Raw genomic sequence first — 21,136 nt, 5'->3', positions numbered from 1 at the left:
TGACTCCATAGGCCGGTATTGCATTAGATGATCGATAAGCCCTTGCTCATCTCCAGTAGGAATCACAGAGATGAGCAGGCAGTCCCATCTTGTGTGGTAGAGCTGGGGTGGAGGGGAGAGAGGGGGGGCTTCTGTGGGTGCCCACAGGAGGGGATTGAGCAGACCTGGGCTTGGGAAGACTTCTGGAACAAGTGACATTTGTGCTACGGCCTGAAGGCTGAGTCAGGGAGACCAGTATTTCAAACTCATTTGTCAATCATAATAGTGTATTGGTCTCTCAGTATTTTCAAGAGATTTTTAAAATTAATTAGATTGGTCAGATTTATTTTAAAAGCTTTCCAAGGAAATATGAACTGACGCATTATTTCTTTCTCTCTGCAACAAGCAAAGGCTGCCTGAATCATACGATTCACTTTAGAACTGCAGTGAAAGTTGAACTCATCTTTTTAATTAACATCACCAATAATATTTTCGTTTTTCTGCTTATCTGTTGCTGTGTGACAACCACCCCAAAGCTTAGTGTTATGAAAGCGTCCATTTTATCGTGCTCACGGTTCTGTGGGTGGAGTGACCACTAACACTGTTGTCTTTAGTGATGGTAGCCATTGTCATGAGCTATTATATGGATATGATTCTTTAAATATTCTTATTATCCTAGGCTCAAAATAACCAACTACTGTTGTTATAGGCTTATTTTTTATAATTGGAAATTTAGTACCAGGCAACCTTCTGACCAACTGGTAATAAATTGAGGGTTCCTGTGAGAGAACTGCTCACAGAACTCAGGAACACACTTTACTTATGTTTATCACTTAAGTTGCCTCATTAGTGTAAATTGAGGTGTGATTGATAGGGGCTCCTTATGAATAAAAAAGACACTTCTATCAGAAAATTCCAAGGGTTTTAGGAGCTCTGTGTCAGGAACCTGGACAAAACCCAAATATATTTCTTATGTTAAAAAGCAAAATTCAGCCAAGTAAATTTGAAGATTTGATTGGCTTTATTCATGAATCAGGCAGCATTACATCTAGCAACTAGAAGGGTGCTCTGAGTGGTTGTGCAAAAATGGAAGGGATTTTATAGGAAAAAGGGTGGAGTAAGGGAGCTATTAGCAAAAAAAAAGAAAGTATTATTTTTTGACCAGACATCTTTTTTTATGGGAGTGGGGAGGGATGACAGGGGTTTTATCATGCAGATTACCTCTTCCTCTGGGGGACTGTAGAGGGCCTACTTGATGGGTTACTTTATTGGTATTGACCAGAAAATTCTAGACTGTTCAATTAAAACTACATTTCTGGGAGAGGTTGGAACTGCAGTGAAGTAACGTATAAAATATAGGTTTGCCATCATGGGCTTTTAGCATGTGACTGACACCATTTGGGGCCTGTGGTTTTCTTTCTAATACTTACTACACCCTGATGAGCATTATCGAATACTAGCAAAGACATGAGGAGATGGCAGCTTTCTTACAAGGCTGGTGTGAGTGTAAATTGTCTCAATCCCGGTGTGGAAGTAATCTGTTAATACAGTCAGACTGAGGTTGGTTATATCCTTGACCCAAGCAAACGCACTTTTGGGAGTAGACTTTAGAGAAGTTCCTGCAAATAAACACGAGAAGTTCTGCAGAAAGACTCGTGTCACTCATTGTGATTTCCTTTCATAATACGCAAGTGGGTAACCACAGACGGGAAAGTTCAAAACAATATGTATCGCACTGGTTGTCTGAGATAGGGGAGGCCTGAGGAGGGGGCCTAGGGATGTAGGACAAAGGTGAGGTCACCACTGCCCACAATGTTTTATTTCTTTGTACTGATGGACTTCAGATGTGTTTAAAATTATTTTATTCGACTTTTGCATTTTCCTGATTTTGTTTCCCTGGGAATGTTAAAGATATTTTTGTTTTCAAAATGTTAACTTCTGCTTTTAGAAGCTGTGCTAAATATTAAATATATAACAATGTTATGATATCTAGGTAAAGATGGTTAGCTCTTTATTACCTAAAAAATACCAGCTATGTGACATCCTGACAGATGTAACGTACCAGTTCAGCTCTTGAATTAACTCAGTGACCAGGATTGATTTCATACTTTGATGAGTAACAGAATTTAACTGTGGTGTTACTTCAGATCATATTTTTTGGATAATGGTGAATAACTACCAAACTACAGCAATTAAGATTTTGATAAATTTTGGACCATAATGTGTAGCTACCCATGTGTAGCTGTTTCTCCTTAAGGCTGGTTTAAGAAGAGACAAACTATCTCATCCTTAAATTTTTGTTCTTTTTAATTAGCAGAAGGAAGTAAATCCAGTTCATCTCATAGTTTTAAGTAGGTTAAATAAGAATGAAGACACCCAGGCCAAAGCCCTTTTCAGGGTGAATCTGCCTCGTAATCATTATCAGCCCCATTTTGCAGGAGTAATGTAATACTGTAAGAGCCAGATTACAGAGATAGTAATCTGTAATCTGGCATATACATGTGTGCATATACACACATGTATGCATATACATGTACACACATTAATCTCCCTATCATTAGCAAATATCTCAAGGTGTGTGTGTGTATGTAAATGTGTGTGGTTTTTTGCTAACATAGTGAGGTTAGCAAGTTTTATTTTTTTTTAATATAATACTGCTATGAAATTGATCTGGTAAAATGGTTATAAATCAGATTCAATCTGTATAGTAAGAGAAATGTTCTTTGTGAACTAGAGTGGACTTAAATCTATATTTCAGCTCTTTAATCCAAACTCAGCCTGACTTTCAAGGTTCTAATTTATATTTCCAGTCTACCCATCTACATGTATGCCAGCCAGACTCTCTTCTTTTCTGCTTTTGTGTCTTTTTGTATGTTTATTCTATGGCTTAAAATATTCTCTTGCCTTCCTTGCTACCCTTATTTAAGATGAATCCATTCTTCAAGGCATTCAGTCAAGTACCTGGTCTTATTTGAAGCTTCCACGTATCAGTTAGCCCACTGTAATCTGTCTTTTATGGCACTCAGCATCTTAACCTTTCCTTAGTCAGACAGCCCTGCCCTGTGAGCAGCTTGACAAGCGTAAAGGTGGTTGATGGCACAAACATGGGTTAGGGTCCCTGTCCCGACATGTCTCATCTGTCTGACCATCCATGTTCTGCGGGAATCTCCGTCACAGTGTTGTTGTAAAGATGATGACAATTTCTGTAAGCCCTTACCTCATAAATGGGTAAAGCAGTGTTTGAATAGAGCAGTGTTTTCCCAAATGTGGTGTCATTCTAGCCAGGTTGAATCTGAGGCACTGGGAGTGGGCCCAGGAATCTGCATTGTAGCAAGAATCTGAGTGATTCTTCATGTTTACTAAAGTTTGAGAACCTTGAATTAGAAGATCTCTAAGTCCCTTCAGATTGTTGACATTGATAGCCTGGCACATCACTGCTCTAAAGATCATCTCACATTTAAAGTAAAGCGCAGATACCTGTTTCTGCTTTCTCATTTGAGAGGTCAAGGAGGGCCAGTGTTTTGAATTTGACATACATGTATGGAAGAACGTAAGAATTGCGAGGACTTGATAAAACATACATTTTATACATATTCTAAAGAGCTGTTTCTAGGTGTGAATTGTGGGGAATTCAGTTGACGGTCTTATTCTGTTTAAACAAGTGAACCAATATTGCTTGTCATTTGTTTGCGTTCAGTTTCATTATACATTTTTTTGTTCTTTTCTTTTCATGTTTCTCTGATTTGGCAGGAGTTATTGGTGATTGGCCAAAGGAAACAGTAACTTCTTGGAAGGTTTGTTTTAACAGTACTACAAAGTCATACCACTTAATTTATAGCCACTTGGGAGCTCAGATGTTCATTAGTCTTACTTAAGTCATTATGAACTAGTTTCGTAGTACTGTAATTAGAACTTGTATAAAACATTCTATGTACTTTTGATCCATTCTCCTTTACAGAAACTTTGTATTTGACTTTCTGTTCATTGCAGAGGGATTTAGTATTAACAGAAAACTAAACAAACAAAGATTGGTACTTTCTTTTTGCACAGTAGCTAGACTGGGGCTTAAGTCTATTCTAAATTTAAATTATGTCATTTTAATGATGTACCTATTTCCATTTGTGTGTTTTTTTTTAAAAAACCAACTTGGTTTTTTGTTTTGGAAAAAAAAAAATAGCTTCTTTGTCCCATCTTCCTCCTTTCCCCAGTTGCTTTCCTTTACACACATTGTAGGTCCAAAGACTGAACCAAAATTTTGAATACAGAATTTCAAAAAATTGTGTAATATACCATTTTTTATGCTGTAAGATAGGCTTCACAGTATTTGTGTATAATCTACAAAAATTAGGTTTCTAAGCTTGCTAAAATTCGATTCTGTTTATACAGAAAAATGGGATTGTGGCATTTCCCCCCTTAAGTCCTTTTAATTGTTGGAATAAAGATCAAGGCTTAGAAGCTTCATCTCTTGATATTTTCATGCTTTGACTATTAGCTGCGTGGTAAATTTAGCGTAGATTTGGACTTAAAGTTCGTAGCTCAGTCTTCTGTGTTGTTCAGCTCATCCCAGCTCCTCTCAGTTCATCCTTTGTTTCCCTTAGGACCTTTAAATCATGGGTTAGAAGAACATTTATAATTTATATAAGGAAAGTAATACTTTTTCACTGTTCACTTACTTTTAAGTTATAAATTATATGCAGACGTTCTCTGGCCTTGGTCACTAATGCTACCCTACATTCATTTTGTAAAGTCTTCTTAGAATCCTAAACCCCAAGCTAACAAAATAGTTTTTTTGTTACATAAGTTTTTGATTTCTCTGACTCAAAACCATGTGGATGCACGTATTAGTTAATATAGCATTCTTTCCTAGGCCTGCATTGCCTCTCTTCTGCACACTTTTCTTGGATATTCTTGTGTACTCTCCTGGTATTAAACAACATCTGTATATACTGATAATTTCCAAATTGGTATCTCTGGATTTCTCTCCTGAGCTCAAGACTCATATATTAGTTACCCACAGACATCTCTACATGAATGTCCCATAGGCACCTCCAATTCAGTATATTACAAAACAAACTCATTATCTTTATCTCCAATCTTACTCCCTGATACCATGTATATATCATTTTGCGTTTCATAGTAAGAAAGTATAGTATGATTTGATATCTTGAAACATAAAATATAATGGAGTTAAACTTGGAAGTACTTATTAGCTTTGCTTTCAAATAACCATTGCTTTACCAAGTAGAAATGAGTGATATATATGTGCTATATTAATAAAAGTGTAAAGAACACAGTTAAACAAAACAGCAGAGAGGAGGCAAAGGGCTGGCCTGGACACATTTTTTATAAATGAGGATTGATAAGTATTTGTAGCTAGAAACAATAAAACTGTGAAGAAATTTCTTTTTTAAAAAACTCGACTTTTTAAAAAATTAAAAAAAATTTTTATTGAGGTATAATTTATGTACAATATTATATAAGTTTCAGATGTATGACATAGTGATTCACAATTTTTAAAGGTTACATTTCATTTATAGTTATTGTAAAATATTGGCTATATTCTCTGTGTCATATAGTATATTGTTGTAGCTTATTTATTTTATACCTAGTTATTTGTATCTCATCCCCTAACCCTATCTTGTCCCTCCCCACTTCCTTCTCCCCACTGGTAACCATTAGTTCTCTATATCTGTGAGTCTGCTTCTTTTTTGTTATATTCACTAGTTTGTTGTATTTTTTAGATTCCGCATGTAAGTGATATCACACAGTATTTGTCTTTCTCTGTCTGACTTATTTCAGTTAGCATAATACCCTTCAACTCTATCCATGTTACTGCAAATGATGAAATTTCATTCTTTTTTATGGCTGAGTAGTATTCCATTGTATGTGTTGATATGTATGTATACACACACACACACATACACACACACACATCTCTACATCTTCTTTATCCATTTATCTGTTGAAGGACAGTGAGGTTGATTCTGTATCTCAGCAATTGTAAATAATGCTGCTGTGAATATCGGGGTGCATGTATCATTTTGAATTAGTGTTTTGGGGTTTTTTTTTGGATATGTATATCCAGGAGTGGAATTATTGGGTCAAATGGTAGTTCTATTTTTAGTTTTTTGAGAAACCTTCTATAGTGGCTGTACCAATTTACATTCCCACCAGCAGTGTATGAGGATTCCTTTTTTTCCACCTCCTTGCCAACACTTGTTATTTGTCTTTTTTCTGATGATAGCCATTCTGAGTGAAGAAATTTCTTGAATGGACTGTATAAAACGTTTTAAGACATTTAGAAGTAAAGTAGATTAAAACTACAGATAAAAGTTCTATTGTTTAAAAAGTGTTGCTAATTTAAAAGATAATAGTAATAAAAGTTTTATATTAAAATATAACACAAATCCTTACAGACAGTAAAATCCTTTTTGATGGATCATAAAAGAAATTGAATATAATGTAAATCAGGTTGGAAGTGCTCTTGGAAATACTTGTTTTAAAATCCTTATTTTAAAACTAATTTAATTTAAATTGATTTGGAAATACATTGGTTTTAAACAAATTTTCTTTGGTGAATTGATTTTGGGTATGTTAGTCTGTACCATATAAATATACTCTATTTCATCAAATCTAAAGGCATACTATAATATTATATACTAAGAAAAAAATGCTTATAATTGATGACACAGTGTGTTCTTACACTTAGAATTTTTAATTTTTATTTAAAGAACTCTTTTATACTTCTTGATATTTAGATAATAGATTTTTAAAAACCATTTATTACTATGGTGCATATATATAAAGGAAAATGTAAATGAAATATATTAGTGAATATATTCCTAAAAGTTATTTATATCACCATAATTATAAAACATAGTCTAATTTCAGAGAAGTTAAAATACAAAATGTGTGTCCTAGATTCAATGAGACAGTTTACCTTGAGTGTAGAGGGGACATGGGGACAATGCTATAGGCTTGGGCATCATCAGTGTATGACGTGGGTGTGAAGGAGGTCACCCGGGGAGAGGGAAGGTGAGACAGAAGAGACCTAAGAGAAGGGCTTTGAGAAGCATTAACTTTTTAATGGAGTGAGCCAAGTTCCCAGGAGAGAATTTGAAGAGGAGGGACTCAGATGGTAGAAGAGAACCCTGAGAGTGCTGTGTGTAGAAAGCAAGAGACTGAAGGGGTTTCAGTGAGGTAGGGCGGTTCCTAGTGTCAGAAATGCCAAACAGGAAGGAAGATGTGTGTTCATCTCAAAGCCTGGGAATTAAGTTAATAGAACTTTTTACAGTTACGTGAAGGGAAAGTGTGATGTTTACTTCCTTTGCATTAATTTTGAATGACTTTATGTGCCAGTATAATAAACTAGGCAAATTATACTAATTTAGGCTATATGTCTTCAGTTTTCTTAATGTTAAATTTAAAATGTTATTGTTCACCTGTTTGTGGCGAAGAAGAAATCAAGGAATAGAATAAATTAAGGTAAACATTTTTGCTTATCTGTCTTTCAGTGTTTTATGAGAATAATCTTAAGGTGCCTTAAGTGGTCTTTCCTCAATCTACTTGATTTTACGAATGAGAAAAGTAACCCAGAAAACTTAACTGATTTGCTCTAAGTTGATACTTCAGTTCATGGCAAAGGCAGGAATTGGATGTGTTCTCTAAATCAGGTTTCTGTCAGATCTGCCATACTGTTTCTCCCTTCTTAAGTTTAAGGTGATAACTTGTGAAGATTTGACTAGCTGGATGACTGCACTTTGTAGTAGAGAGGTAAGCAGATGGTTTTAGGTTAGTAATGGAGAATATTAGAGAATATAGCAAGTATTACGTAACAGGGAAAACGGGTAAAACCTTTTTAAAGATTTAGAGAGAAGTGTTTTGTGTGTGTGTGTGTATTCTCTTAATTTTCAGCATATGGTATGATTATTTTCTTCAGTAACAGTCTGAAAATATAAGTACATGTGAATATCAGTCATTGAAATATTGAGAATAACTTTATATTTTAGAGTAACATAATGTTCTGCTTATTTTTTTAATAGAAAAAATGAATGCACCAAACCAACCTCCACATAAAGACACTGGAAAAACTGTGGAGAATGTGGAAGAATACAGCTATAAGCAGGAGAAAAAGGTCCGAGCAGCTCTTAGAACGACAGAGCCGGATCATAAGAAGAACGTCCAGTGCTCGTTCATGTTGGACCCAGTGGGTGGGTCTTTGCCCAAAAAATCAATGCCAGATGTGGATCTCAATAAGCCTTACCTCAGTCTTGGCTGCAGCAATGCTAAGCTTCCAGTGTCTGTGCCCATGCCGATAGCCAGAACTGCACGCCAGACTTCTAGGACTGACTGTCCAGCAGATCGCTTAAAATTTTTTGAAACTCTACGACTTCTGCTAAAGCTTACCTCAGTCTCAAAGAAGAAGGACAGGGAGCAAAGAGGACAGGAAAATACGTCTGCTTTCTGGTTTAACCGATCTAATGAACTGATCTGGTTAGAGCTACAAGCCTGGCACGCAGGACGGACCATTAACGACCAGGACCTCTTTTTATATACAGCCCGTCAAGCCATCCCAGATATTATCAATGAAATCCTTACTTTCAAAGTTAATTATGGGAGCTTTGCCTTTGTTAGAAATGGAGCTAGTGTTAATGGTACTTCGGTAGAAGGGCAGTGCAGAGCCCCTCATGGGACAAAGGTTGTGGGTTACTCAACTTATCATGAGCATCTCCAACGCCAGAGGGTGTCATTTGAGCAGGTCAAACGGATAATGGAGCTGCTGGAGTACATAGAGGCACTTTATCCATCGTTGCAGGCTCTTCAAAAGGACTATGAGAAATACGCTGCAAAAGACTTCCAGGACAGGGTGCAGGCACTCTGTTTGTGGTTAAACATCACAAAAGACTTAAATCAGAAATTAAGGATTATGGGCACTGTTTTGGGCATCAAGAATTTATCAGACATTGGCTGGCCAGTGTTTGAAATCCCTTCCCCACGATCATCCAAAGGCAATGAGCCCGAAGATGAGGGTGATGACACAGAAGGAGAATTGAAAGAGTTGGAAAGCAGTACGGATGAGAGTGAAGAAGAACGAATCTCTGATCCAAGGGGACCAGAAACCAGGCAGCCCACTGACAACAGTTTCAACATCCAGTCACCGGACTGCGTAACTAAGAAGCTCGAGAGGCTTGAATCTGAGGATGATTCTGCTGGCTGGGGAACACCAGACTGCAGCACAGAAGCAGGCTTTAGTAGACATTGTCTGACTTCTATTTATAGACCATTTGTAGACAAAGCACTGAAGCAGATGGGGTTAAGAAAGTTAATTTTAAGACTTCACAAGCTGATGGATGGTTCCTTGCAAAGGGCACGTATAGCACTGGTAAAGAGTGACCATCCAGTGGAGGTAGGTTTCCGGTAGGCAATAGTATGATCTTGTCCTTAGTTCCACTATTACTTGTAAATTACAATGTATGTTGTGTTATATATAATATGTACTTTCATGGTCTTGATTTTTTTTTTAATTGAAGTATAGTGGATTTACAAAGTTGTGTTCATAGTCTTGATATTTTTAAGGCATAAATGGTAGTTATTATAAATTGCAGATTTAAACGTTTCTATAAAGCACTGTGATAAAAGGGAAAGTGGATCTGTGAAAACTGTATGAAACTGAGTGAATTAAGTGTGTGGAGGGAAAAAAATCCAACGATTAAATATAGGATGGAGAAGGACAGGCTAGGTATAAATAAAGAGGGAAGAAAGCCATAATCATGGGTGACCACAAGCTGAATATGAGTCAGTAAAAAAGTCAACATGATGCTAAAATATTTTTAAATGAGTATGGCATCCAAGCTCATGGATATAGTTCTTTCTCTATTCTTTGCAATAGCTTACTTCCTTTTGAGTTGCATGTCCAGTTTTGGTCACTGGATTTTAAAGAGAGATGAATTACAGAGAAGGCCAAGAATGATCAAACGGGAAAAGTATACACTATTTGGTAAGGTTACAGTGTTTAGTGTAGTTGCTGCAAGTTTAAGGGAAGTATTATTATCAAAGACATGTTTCAATATGAGAAGATTTTTGTGAGAGGAATATGTCTAGTAGAGGAGTTGATTTGAAAATAGTACAGACTTGGTTTTAATAGCTTTATATCTCAGAAATTCTTTACCATTAAGGGTGGTAAAACTAGAAAGGGGCATACTGTTGGATATTGTTCTTGAGAGTGAAAGAGTATAAGCAATTTTTCTGTTGTGGTGAGTTTGCATGTTCATCTGGCTAAAACCAAAAGCACCCAGATCTTTGAGATCCCTAATTACGTGAGTAGGGCTGTGATTCTAAATTTTAATAGCTAAACACATACATATCGTATATACTTTTACTTTTTTTAAACTTTGGTTTATTACACAATCTGGCTTGCTGTGGAGTCAGATGATAAAACTGAAGGTATTCCTTAAGATGGGAAACATCGGAAGAGAACCCGAATTTGCAGAATTTGAAGTTTTAATCTGATGGCCAGATTATGAACCCTTAGGAGACGGGGTCAGGTGTTCATATAATATAGCAGGATGTTTGCAGAATGAATCAATACTTTGTAGCTGTTAAGAGGTTAGTTTACTTTGAGTATTATTTTGATTAGAAATCTCAAAAATGAATTTTCTTTGAGCAGTATTTTGACTCTGTGAATGATTTTTTATGTACATCTTTTTATTAGGGCAAATAATGTTTTTCCCTCTTAGTCCATGAATGACTATTTTATAATAAGAATTTATTATAGTGCAAGTTTCAAAGTCAGTAGAGCAGAACTAGATATGTAGTAAAGATTTGGCATATGCTTCAGAAGGTGAATAGCTTACTTTAGTTTAGGTTTTTGGCTGGAGAGTGGTTAGGTTCTAACAAGGACACCTATGGACAGGACGGGGTTGATTAATTGTTATTATGAAGGACTGTTTTTGAAGTAATAGCAGTGAAAAAGCCCTGGCATTATTACCTCATCTTTGGTTCACTGGTTCTCCTAGGAGAGAGGGGCTCATGGTGAGGGCTCAGGGAGACGTGTCAGGGCTTCTTAAAACTGCGTTAACGCTCGCTCTCCCAGACTGTCTTCCTCTCCCCTGAGGACCCTCTGTGGCAGTGAATCACTGCTGCTGAGCTTTGCATCCATTAGATGTGTTGGAACAAGAAAGAGATTGAGAATGAGCGCACTGCATTTTCTATTAGAACCCTTGCTGAAAAAAGATGATGAGGTAGCCCATAGCTTTGCATTCCTATCAAAGTTGTATGCCTTTGGTTTGACCAGTTGAGATTTAACTGAATGAGAAAGTTATCCTTGTTATAGAAAAAAAAGAAATACATACACATTCAAAGTGTGTGAATTAAAGATGTTTATTAGAATTATTTGAGATTGTTTACTTTTCAAAAAAAAATGCAGTACAGAAGCCCCTCTTGTTTCAAATTTTGGTTTATAAAATGTTGTGTTTGTAAAATAATGAAAGAGTAACCAAGAGCTAAAATTCTTCTGTATCGGAGATTAATCCAAACTAATAAAAGATAAGCCTCCAAAATTATAATTAACTCAATGGGAAAGTAAGACTTTATTTTTATTCCTATTTCAGGGACATAATTTCTATAAGGCGAAGTGTATGTATACAAATGTAAATGAATGTATGTACACTCCCCTTCTGGGTTTGTTTTGTTTTAGTCTTTTTACTAAGTATGTCTGGGAAAGAGCCACAATTTTGAAGTCGAATAACTGGATTCCATTCCTTGATGCTGCTCTTTCTCACCACATATCTTAATGTCAATGACAATCTTTCTGACCGTAAGTCTTCACATCTGTAAAATGGGTATAATAATACTTCCCTACCTACCTCACAGGGTTGTTGTGAGGCTTGAAAAGATACTTGTATAAATAGTAAAATGCTATAGAAGTCAAATATAAACTATTTTTTTTAAGAAGTGTTGTTACACTTTTTTTTCCCCCCTTGAAACTAACTGTAAGTCAGTAGGGGCTAGACAAGTCTGTATTTTTATTTTTTAAATGTATTTTACTTTTTAATCTCTGCCAAATAATTGTACATTTTTAAGGACATACATTTTAAGCAGTGGATAACCTTTTAGGTTTGAGGACAATTTTCATTCTTAATTGTTAGAAACATCTTGACCAGCTGGTACTGTAGATTGTGCCCACTACATATCTTCTGTTTTGCACAGTTTTTATGGCTTATGTGATAATACTAATGAACATAGTTGAAGGATTTTGTAGAAAAGAAGAATTATACTCGTGATATTTGATTGCTCTTATCTATGATTATATTTTTATTTCTTATGAGTTACTTACAACTTGTGTTTATAACTAACATATCTAATATTTAATTCTCCTTGGCTTGTAAACATGCTTTATAAAACAATTTTCCTCTAAAAATTATTATTATATTTCAATATCTTTAAATTTAAAAGTGCAACTAGTGATACTAAAAAAATTCTGTTTGCAGATTGTTTTAATAATATGAATATCATAAACAGCCTTAATAGTTTGTTAAAAATTAGATAACATTATAGCTCCCTAGCTTCTGTAAATTCATTTTCTCAGGACGTGTTTCTTTTTTTTTTTTTGGCTGCATTGGGTCTTCGTTGCTATGCGCGGGCTTTCTCTAGTTGCGGCGAGCGGGGACTACTCTTCGTTGCAGTGCGCGGGCTTCTCATTGCGGTGGCTTCTCTTGTTGCGGAGCATGGGCTCTAGGCACGTGGGCTTCAGTAGTTGGAGCGCGCAGGCTCAGTAGTTCTGGCATGCAGGCTCCAGAGCACACTGTCTTCAGTAGTTACAGCACACGGGCTCAGTAGTTGTGGCTCACAGGCTCTAGAGAGCAGGCTCAGTAGTTGTGGCACACGGGCTTAGTTGCTCCGCGGCATGTGGGATCTTCCTGGACCAGGGATTGAACCTGTGTCCCCTGCATTGGCAGGTGGATTCTTTTCTAATTTAATTTTTTTTATACAGCAGGTTTATTAGTTATCTATTTTATACATATTAGTGTATAATGTCAATCCCAATCTCCCAGTTCATACCCCCCCACCCACTGCTTTCCCCGCTAGTGTCTATACGTTTGTTCTCTACATCTGTCTCTATTTCTGCCTTGCAAACCAGTTCATCTGTACCATTTTTCTAGATTCCATATATATGCGTTAATATACGACATTTGTTTTTCTCTTTCTGACTTCCTTCACTCTGTATGACAGTCTCTAGGTCCATCCACGTCTCTGCAAATGACCCAGTTTCGTTCCTTTTTATGGCTGAGTAATATTCCATTGTAGATATGTACCACATCTTCTTTATCTATTTGTCTGTCGCTGGGCATTTAGGTTGCTTCCATGACCTGGCTATTGTATATAGTGCTGCAGTGAACATTGGGGTGCATGTGTCTTTTTGAATTATGGTTTTCTCTGGGTATATGCCCAGTAGTGGGATTGCTGGGTCATAGGGTAATTCTATTTTTAGTTTTTTAAGGAACCTCCATGCTGTTCTCCATAGTGGCTGTATCAATGTACATTCCCACCAACAGTGCAAGAGGGTTCCCTTTTCTCCACACCCTCTCCAGCATTTGTTGTTTGTAGATTTTCTGATGATGCCCATTCTAACCGGTGTGAGGTGGTACCTCATTGTAGTTTTGATTTGCATTTCTCTAATAATTAGTGATGTTGAGCAGATTTTCATGTGCTTCTTGGCCATCTGTATGTCTTCTTTGGAGAAATGTCTATTTAGGTCTTCTGCCCATTTATCAAATGGGCTTTTTGTCTCTTTAATATTGAGCTGCATGAGCTGTTTATAGATTTTGGAGATTAATCCTTTGTCCATTAACTCGTTTGCAAATATTTTATCCCATTCTGAGGGTTGTCTTTTCATCTTGTTTATAGTCTCCTTTGCTGTGCAAAAGCTTTTAAGTTTCGTTAGGTCCCATTTGTTTATTTTTGTTTTTATTTCCATTACTCTAGGAAGTGGGTCAAAGAAGATCTTGCTGTGATTTATGTCAAAGAGTGTTCTTCCTGTGTTTTCCTCTAAGAGTTTTATAGTGTCTGGTTTTACATTTAGGTCTTTAATCCATTTTGAGTTTATTTTTGTGTATGGTGTTAGGGAGTGTTCTAATTTCATTCTTTTACATGTAGCTGTCCAGTTTTCCCAGCACCACTTATTGAAGAGACTGTCTTTTCTTCATTGTATATCCTTGCCTCCTTTGTTATAGATTAGTTGACCATAGGTGCGTGGGTTTATCTCTGGGCTTTCTACGCTGTTTCATTGATCTGTATTTCTGTTTTTGTGCCAGTACCATACTGTGTTGATTACTGTAGCTTTGTAGTATAGTGTGAAGTCAGGGAGTATGATTCCTCCAGCTCCGTTTTTTTCTCTCAAGATTGCTTTGGCTATTCGGGGTCTTTTGTGTCTCCATACAAATGGTAAGATTTTTTGTTCTAGTTCTGTAAAAAATGCCATTGGTAATTTGATAGGGATTGCACTGAATCTGTAGATTGCTTTGGGTAGTACAGTCATTTTCACAATATTGGTTCTTCCAATCCAAGAACATAGTATATCTCTCTGTTTGTTTGTGTCATCTTTGATTTCTTTCATCAGTGTCTTATAGTTTTCTGAGTACAGGTCTTTTACCTCCTTAGGTAGGTTTATTCCTAGGTATTTTATTCTTTTTGTAGCAGTGGTGAATAGGATTGTTTCCTTAATTTCTCTTTCTGATCTTTTGTTGTCAGTGTATAGGAATGCAAGAGATTTCTGTGCGTTAATTTTGTATCCTAAAACTTTACCAAATTCATTGATTAGCTCTAGTAGTTTTCTGGTGACATCTTTAGGATTATCTATGTATAGTATCATGTCATCTGCGAACAGTGACAGTTTTACTTCTTCTTTTCCAATTTGTATTCCTTTTATTTCTTTCTCTTCTCTGATAGCCGTGGCTAGGACTTCCAAAACTATGTTGAATAATAGTGGCAAGCGTGGGCATCCTTGTTCCTGATCTTAGAGGAAATGCTTTAAGTTTTTCACTATTGAGAGAATGATGTTTGCTCTGAGTTTGTCATATACAGCCTTTATTATGTTGAGGTAGGTTCCCTCTATGCCCACTTTCTGGAGAGTTTTTATCATAAATGGGTGTTGAATTTTGTCAAAAGCTTTTTCTGCATCTGTTGAGATGATCATATGGTTTTTATTCTTCAGTTTGTTAATATGGTGTATCACGTTGATGATTCACATACATTGAAGAATCCTTGCATCCCTGGGATAAATCCCACTTGATCATGGCATATGATCCTTTTAATGTGTTGTTGGATTCTGTTTGCTAGTATTTTGTTGAGGATTTTTTTTTAAAATTTCTATTTATTTATTTATTTATGGCTGTGTTGGGTCTTCGTTTCTGTGCGAGGGCTTCCTCTAGTTGCGGCAAGTGGGGGCCACTCTTCATCGCGGTGCGCGGGCCTCTCACTATCGCGGCCTCTCTTGTTGCGGAGCACAGGCTCCAGACGTGCAGGCTAAGTAATTGTGGCTCACGGGCCCAGTTACTCCACGGCATGTGGGATCTTCCCAGACCAGGGCTCGAACCCGTGTCCCCTGCATTGGCAGGCAGATTCCCAACCACTGCGCCACCAGGGAAGCCCTGTTGAGGATTTTTGCATCTATATTCATGAGTGGTATTCGTCTGTAATTTTCTTTTTTTGTAGTATCTTTGTCTGGTTTGGGTATCAGGGTGATGGTGGCCTCGTAGAATGAGTTTGGGCATGTTCCTTCCTGTGCAATTTTTTGGAAGAGTTTGAGAAGGGTGGGTGTTAGCTCTTCTCTAAATGTTTGATAGAATTCACCTGTGAAGCCATCTGGTCCTGGGCTTTTGTTGGAAGATTTTTAATCAGAGTTTCAATTTCATTACTTGTGATTGGTCTGTTCATATTTTCTGTTTCTTCCTGCTTCAGTCTTGGAAGTTTATACCTTTCTAAGAATTTGTCCATTTCTTCCAGGTTGTCCATTTTATTGGCATAGAGTTGCTTGTAGTAGTCTCTTAGGATGCTTTGTATTTCGCGGTGTCTGTTGTAACTTCTCCTTTTTCATTTCTAATTTTATTGATTTGAGTCCTCTCCCTCTTTTTTCTTGATGAGTCTGGCTAAAGGTTTATCAATTTTGTTTATCTTCTCAAAGAACCAGCTTTTAGTTTTATTGATCTTTGCTATTGTTTTCTTTGTTTCTATTTCATTTATTTCTGCTCTGATTTTTAAGATTTCTTTTCTTCTACTAACTTTGGGTTTTGTTTGTTCTTCTTTCTCTAGTTCCTTTAGGTGTAAGGTTGGATAGTTTATTTGAGATTTTTCTTGAGATTCTTATCTAGTGCACCACCAGGGAAGTCCCAGGACATGTTTCTAATTACATACACAGTCTCTGAATAACAAATGGGTTGGTTTCTGAAGCTCACTTTTTAAGACAGTTGTTTTGATCTCGAAAATAATTATCTAGAGAAACTGCTGTAAATGAATCTCAGGCCATCAAATAAAACTTAGGAAGATCTAAGCAACCGAACTAACAAGGCCAGCCAAAATTTTATTCGTGGCAGCAAGGACAACATAATGTAAGAGTCAAAAATGAGAGAAAGCGTTTTTTTTTTTTTTTTTTTTCTTTTTTCCCTCTTTGTTTTTGGACCCAGAGAAGATCCTGGTTCTTTCTCATGCTTACTCATTTATTTCCTGGTTTTCTTATTTCCTTGATACTTAGAGCATCCCAGGATCTTGTTGTTCCTACTTATTTCTCCCGCTTGGCTATAATATATATTCCTCTAATCTAAGCATGGTTGATCTCAAGTCTTAGGAATGAATGTGTCTGATAGCCATTTCATAATAGTTTGTGCTGGTGTCTCTCTATGATAGAGATTTTCTAACCTCCGATTTCTACTCCTTCTCCATCAGATACTACTTGTAGAGTACCTTTCCCAACCTTCCTTAAAAATTAGTAAGAATCATCTCAGTCCAGTAGTTTCTAGGTGTCCTTCCCAACAGTTACTGTAGCTGTGGGTTCAGTTATGTTATTTACAGTTCTATTTTAGGTTAAAGATTAAAACAAGAAACCACGTAAACATATATAAAAGATTTATCCTTCGTGTCAAAACTACCTCCATGCAATTGCATTCTTTTTTTTTAGTACACTTGTAATCATGAATAATTTTAGATTTTTTAGGGAACTTGCAAAGATAGTACAGCGTTTTCATATGCTCTTCATCCAGCTTCCTCTAATATTGACATCTTACTCGACTCTGATCCATTTGTCAAAATTAATATACTAACATTGGTACAAAATACTGTTAACTAAACTATAGATGTTATTTGGGTTTCTGTTTTTCTACTAATGTCCCTTTTCTGTTCCAGGATCGACGTGTCTTCCTAGTCTCCTCTGATCTGTGATAGTTTCTGTTTTTCCTTATTTTTCATGACCTGGATAGCTTGTAGAATGTTCCTGAATTTGGATTTGTCTGATGTTTTCTCATGATCAGACTGGAATACTGGCCTTGGTTATGAGAATCACAGAGTTAAAGCGCCCTCATGGCTTTATATTATCACTGCTGATGTTAACCTTGATCACTTGGTTAACGTGGTGTCTGCCAGGTTCTTCCACAAGTGACTAGTTTTCCCTGTCCACGCTCTGTTCTTCAGAAGTGAGTCACATTCAAGGAGACAGGAATTAATCTCCACCTCTGGGAGTGGGGAGTATCTGCATATATTACTTGGAATTCTTCTGTGAAGATTTGCCTCTTCTTTCCCATTTTTTTATTCAATTGTTTATCTCAGTATGGACTCATAAATGTTTATTTTTAATTTGGGATTATAGTCCAATGCTCTTGTTGTTTTTTGTTGTTGCTCAAATTGTTCCTGCTTTAGCCATTGGAGCTCTTTCAGGTGACTTCTTTATCCTTGTGATATGCTCCCATCCTGTGTGTGTGTGTGTGTGTGTGTGTGTGTGGTTTTGCTTTTTGAGCAATTTCTTACTTTTTAGCATCATCTTGTATTTTCCCTGTTCCAATCCTGGAATCAGCCGTGTCTCTAAGGAGTTCTGGTACCTTTTATTGGAGAATCGTTTTTGGGAATGGAGATCTGGGCACGGAATGTGTTCATTACCCTTGGGGTGTCAGTTGCTTCTAGGCCTTCTCAGTGATAGAGTTAGAAAATACAGGTATGTCTTCTAACCCATGTATACACACAGACCTATAGTTACTTCTATATCTGTCTTTCTACCTGTCTGTTAAAAATAAACGTGAGTTCCTACTGAGGTCTCTGGCGCTAATCCAGCACCACAGGTTTCATCCTAGCCTTGATTGTAACTTATTTCTCTTGCAGTGAGAAATCTGGCTCCCATTCCCACAGTGTATTTATATATTTGTGCAACCCTAATTGACATGTAAAGTAGTTTCAGAATTGCTAACCAGTACCCCTGTGAGGACTAAATTTACCAACTAGAGTACAGTGTTGAATTGTTAAGTACAGTTCTTTTTGTCTTTAGCCTTAGAGTATGTAGACAGAACACAGGTTTCCACAGTTAGTTAGGCCAGCACCTTTTCCTTCACCCTCTTCAGTGAGGTTATAACATGCGTTTGTAGTATAGTTAGGTTCATTTATCTCAGTCTACATTCTGTCCTAGGGTCTCCTGGTGTCCTAGTTGATATTTTAAAATTTATATACTATAAAGGTCACTTTTTGTGTTGTTAGTTCTTTGGGTTTTGTGCATTTAAAATGTTAAATACCCATAAAATATCTGAGCCATAGATTGTGATATGGTTATTTTATGCTCCTCCCTTTTTGCTTTACCTCATGAAATTTATATATCTTTAGAGGAAGAGAAAGATAAAATGAAAAATTATATTTTAATGTAGTATACAAAAAAAATTAACTGTCTGACTGACTACATATTACCGTGCATATTACTCCAAATTCTAGGAAGATTTTTGCTTACTTTATTAAATACTTTTTTTGAATTAAGAATGATCATGTAATTACTATAAGTTTAACGGCCAATGAAATATTGTTTGTCTTTGGATCTAACAATAATTATGCTATTTTTTCCCATAAGCACAAGAAACCTTGAAGAGGTTGTCTTTTATGTTTAGAATTGGTATAGCATGTAGAAACTAGGAGATATATATATATATATAATAACAACTATCATTTATTGTCTTACCATGTGCTAGATACAACAACCAAATGAAGTGGCATTGTTGTTATTTCGATATTTTACAGATAAGGAGAGTAGATAACTTGCCCCAAATCACAGAAACTGTAGATTGTTGGAGGGATTCAAACCCAGTATTTGGGGATACCAGACTTTATGCGAATGGTTTCCAAACCTGGCTGCACATCAGAATTACTCAGGGAGCTTTTAAAAATACACATACCTTCGCCCTTCTTGGATATAGGGCAGGTCAGGATCTCTCAAGGTAGGACATAAGTACTGACATTTTTAACCTCCAGCGTGCTTTATATGAATCCAGACCAGCACCAGTGCAGTTGAGAGTCAGCCCATTGGAAACACCTTAAGTAGGCTACAGTACTCCCCTACCCCCTCTTCAAGGTCAGTGTTCATTAATACAGTTGTCATAGTTAATTTTTATTTGCTTCAATCATCACCTGTCTGATTTCATTAGTAAAGTTACATAAACTTTTTTTAAAAAGCTGCCCTAACTCATTTTTATTTATTATTTATTTTTTACAGTATGTAGAGGGAATTATTTTTTATTGAAGTATAGCTGATGTCTAATATTATTTGTTACACATGTACAGTATAGTGATTCACAATTTTTAAAGGTTATACTCCATTTATAGTTATTATAAAATATTGACTGTATTCCCTGTGTTGTACAATATATCCTTGTAGCTTATTTATTTTATACATAGTAGTTTGTATCTCTTAATCCCCTTCCCCCATGTTGTCCTTCCCGCCTCCATTCTCCCCACTGGTAGCCACTACATAGTTTGTTCTCTATATCTGTGAGTCTGCTTTTTTGTTATATTCACTAGTTTGTTGTATTTTTTAGATTCTTATATAGGTGATATCATACAGTATTTGTCTTTCTCTGTCTGACTTATTTCACTTAGCATAATACCTTCCAAGTCCATCCATGTTGCTGCAAATGGCAAAATTTCACTTTTTTGGTGGCTGGATAGTATTCCATTGTATATATATATATACCACATCTTTTTTATCCATTCACCTGTTGATGGACGCTTAGGTTGCTTCCATATCTTGGCAATTGTAAATAGTGCTGCTATGAACATTGGGGTGCATGTATCTTTGGAATTAGTGTTTTTGTTTTTGTTTCAGATATATTGTATATATATACAATATATATTGCTGGGTCATATGGTGGTTCTATTTTTAGTTTTTTGAGAAACCTCCATACTGTTTTCCATGGTAGCTGTACCAGTTTACATTCCCACCAACATACATGAACTTTTTAATTGAATAAGTGGCAAGATAACAAGCACATGCTTCCTCATTTGCCTATAGGTTTTTTGTTTTCTTGAAGGAAGCATACTTAACGCGAGGCAAAATAGGAAGTTGTACCATATTATTTTTGACTGCAGTGAGCCAGCTGAATCAAACTTGATGTAAGATGAAAAAGATGAAAGGTAGAGCAGAACTCTTCAGCTTGCAGTGGGGAACTGGATCCCATGACGACAGCAACAACAAGACTAGTAGCTGGTCTTGAATACTCATATATGGAGTGGGGTTGGTCAGGTAACTTGGTCAAGGTCGCACATCCAGTAAGTGGCAGGGCCAGGATGTGAAACCAGAACTCGCTGTAAAGCCTGCCCTTCATCATTACAGTATTCTGCCTCCCCAAGTTATATTTTGTCCCACACAGTGCTTTAAATATTTTTTGACTTAGTAGCTAACATTTAAAAAAATAGAAGATTTCACATGAAAATCCTGATTTTTGTTTTCCTTGAGATACTGGGAGGTCTGTTCACAGTGGGCCCCATCCCCACGTGGTAGCACCTGGTGTGCTCGCTCCAGCTTTGCACGGTGCCCGTGATGTCTTACTCTCTTCCCGTCACCCACCCTTGCGCACTCATTTACAGCCCCACCAGGCCCTGTAGGTGATATGACCCCCAGTATAGAAGTATAGAAACTAACTTT

At 36.6% G+C, this 21,136-nt stretch overlaps 1 protein-coding gene across 6 annotated transcripts in view; it reads left to right on the top strand.

The window, feature by feature from the left end:
• The window catches only part of MAP3K4 (mitogen-activated protein kinase kinase kinase 4), a 115,609-nt gene that overhangs the window by 40,254 nt on the left and 54,219 nt on the right, over positions 1–21,136 (top strand). For all 6 annotated transcript variants that reach the window (XM_068550720.1, XM_068550717.1, XM_068550719.1 and 3 more), the window contains one exon: positions 8,022–9,385. In XM_068550720.1, coding sequence (XP_068406821.1) covers positions 8,022–9,385 — 1,364 coding nt within the window. The remainder of the gene's footprint in view (positions 1–8,021; positions 9,386–21,136) is intronic.

The sequence above is a fragment of the Eschrichtius robustus genome, chromosome 9 (assembly GCF_028021215.1).
Source record: "Eschrichtius robustus isolate mEscRob2 chromosome 9, mEscRob2.pri, whole genome shotgun sequence".
Lineage (NCBI taxonomy): Eukaryota > Metazoa > Chordata > Mammalia > Artiodactyla > Eschrichtiidae > Eschrichtius > Eschrichtius robustus.
The sequence above is the reverse complement of the archived record's forward strand: the minus strand, read 5'-3'. Positions and strand labels throughout refer to the sequence as shown.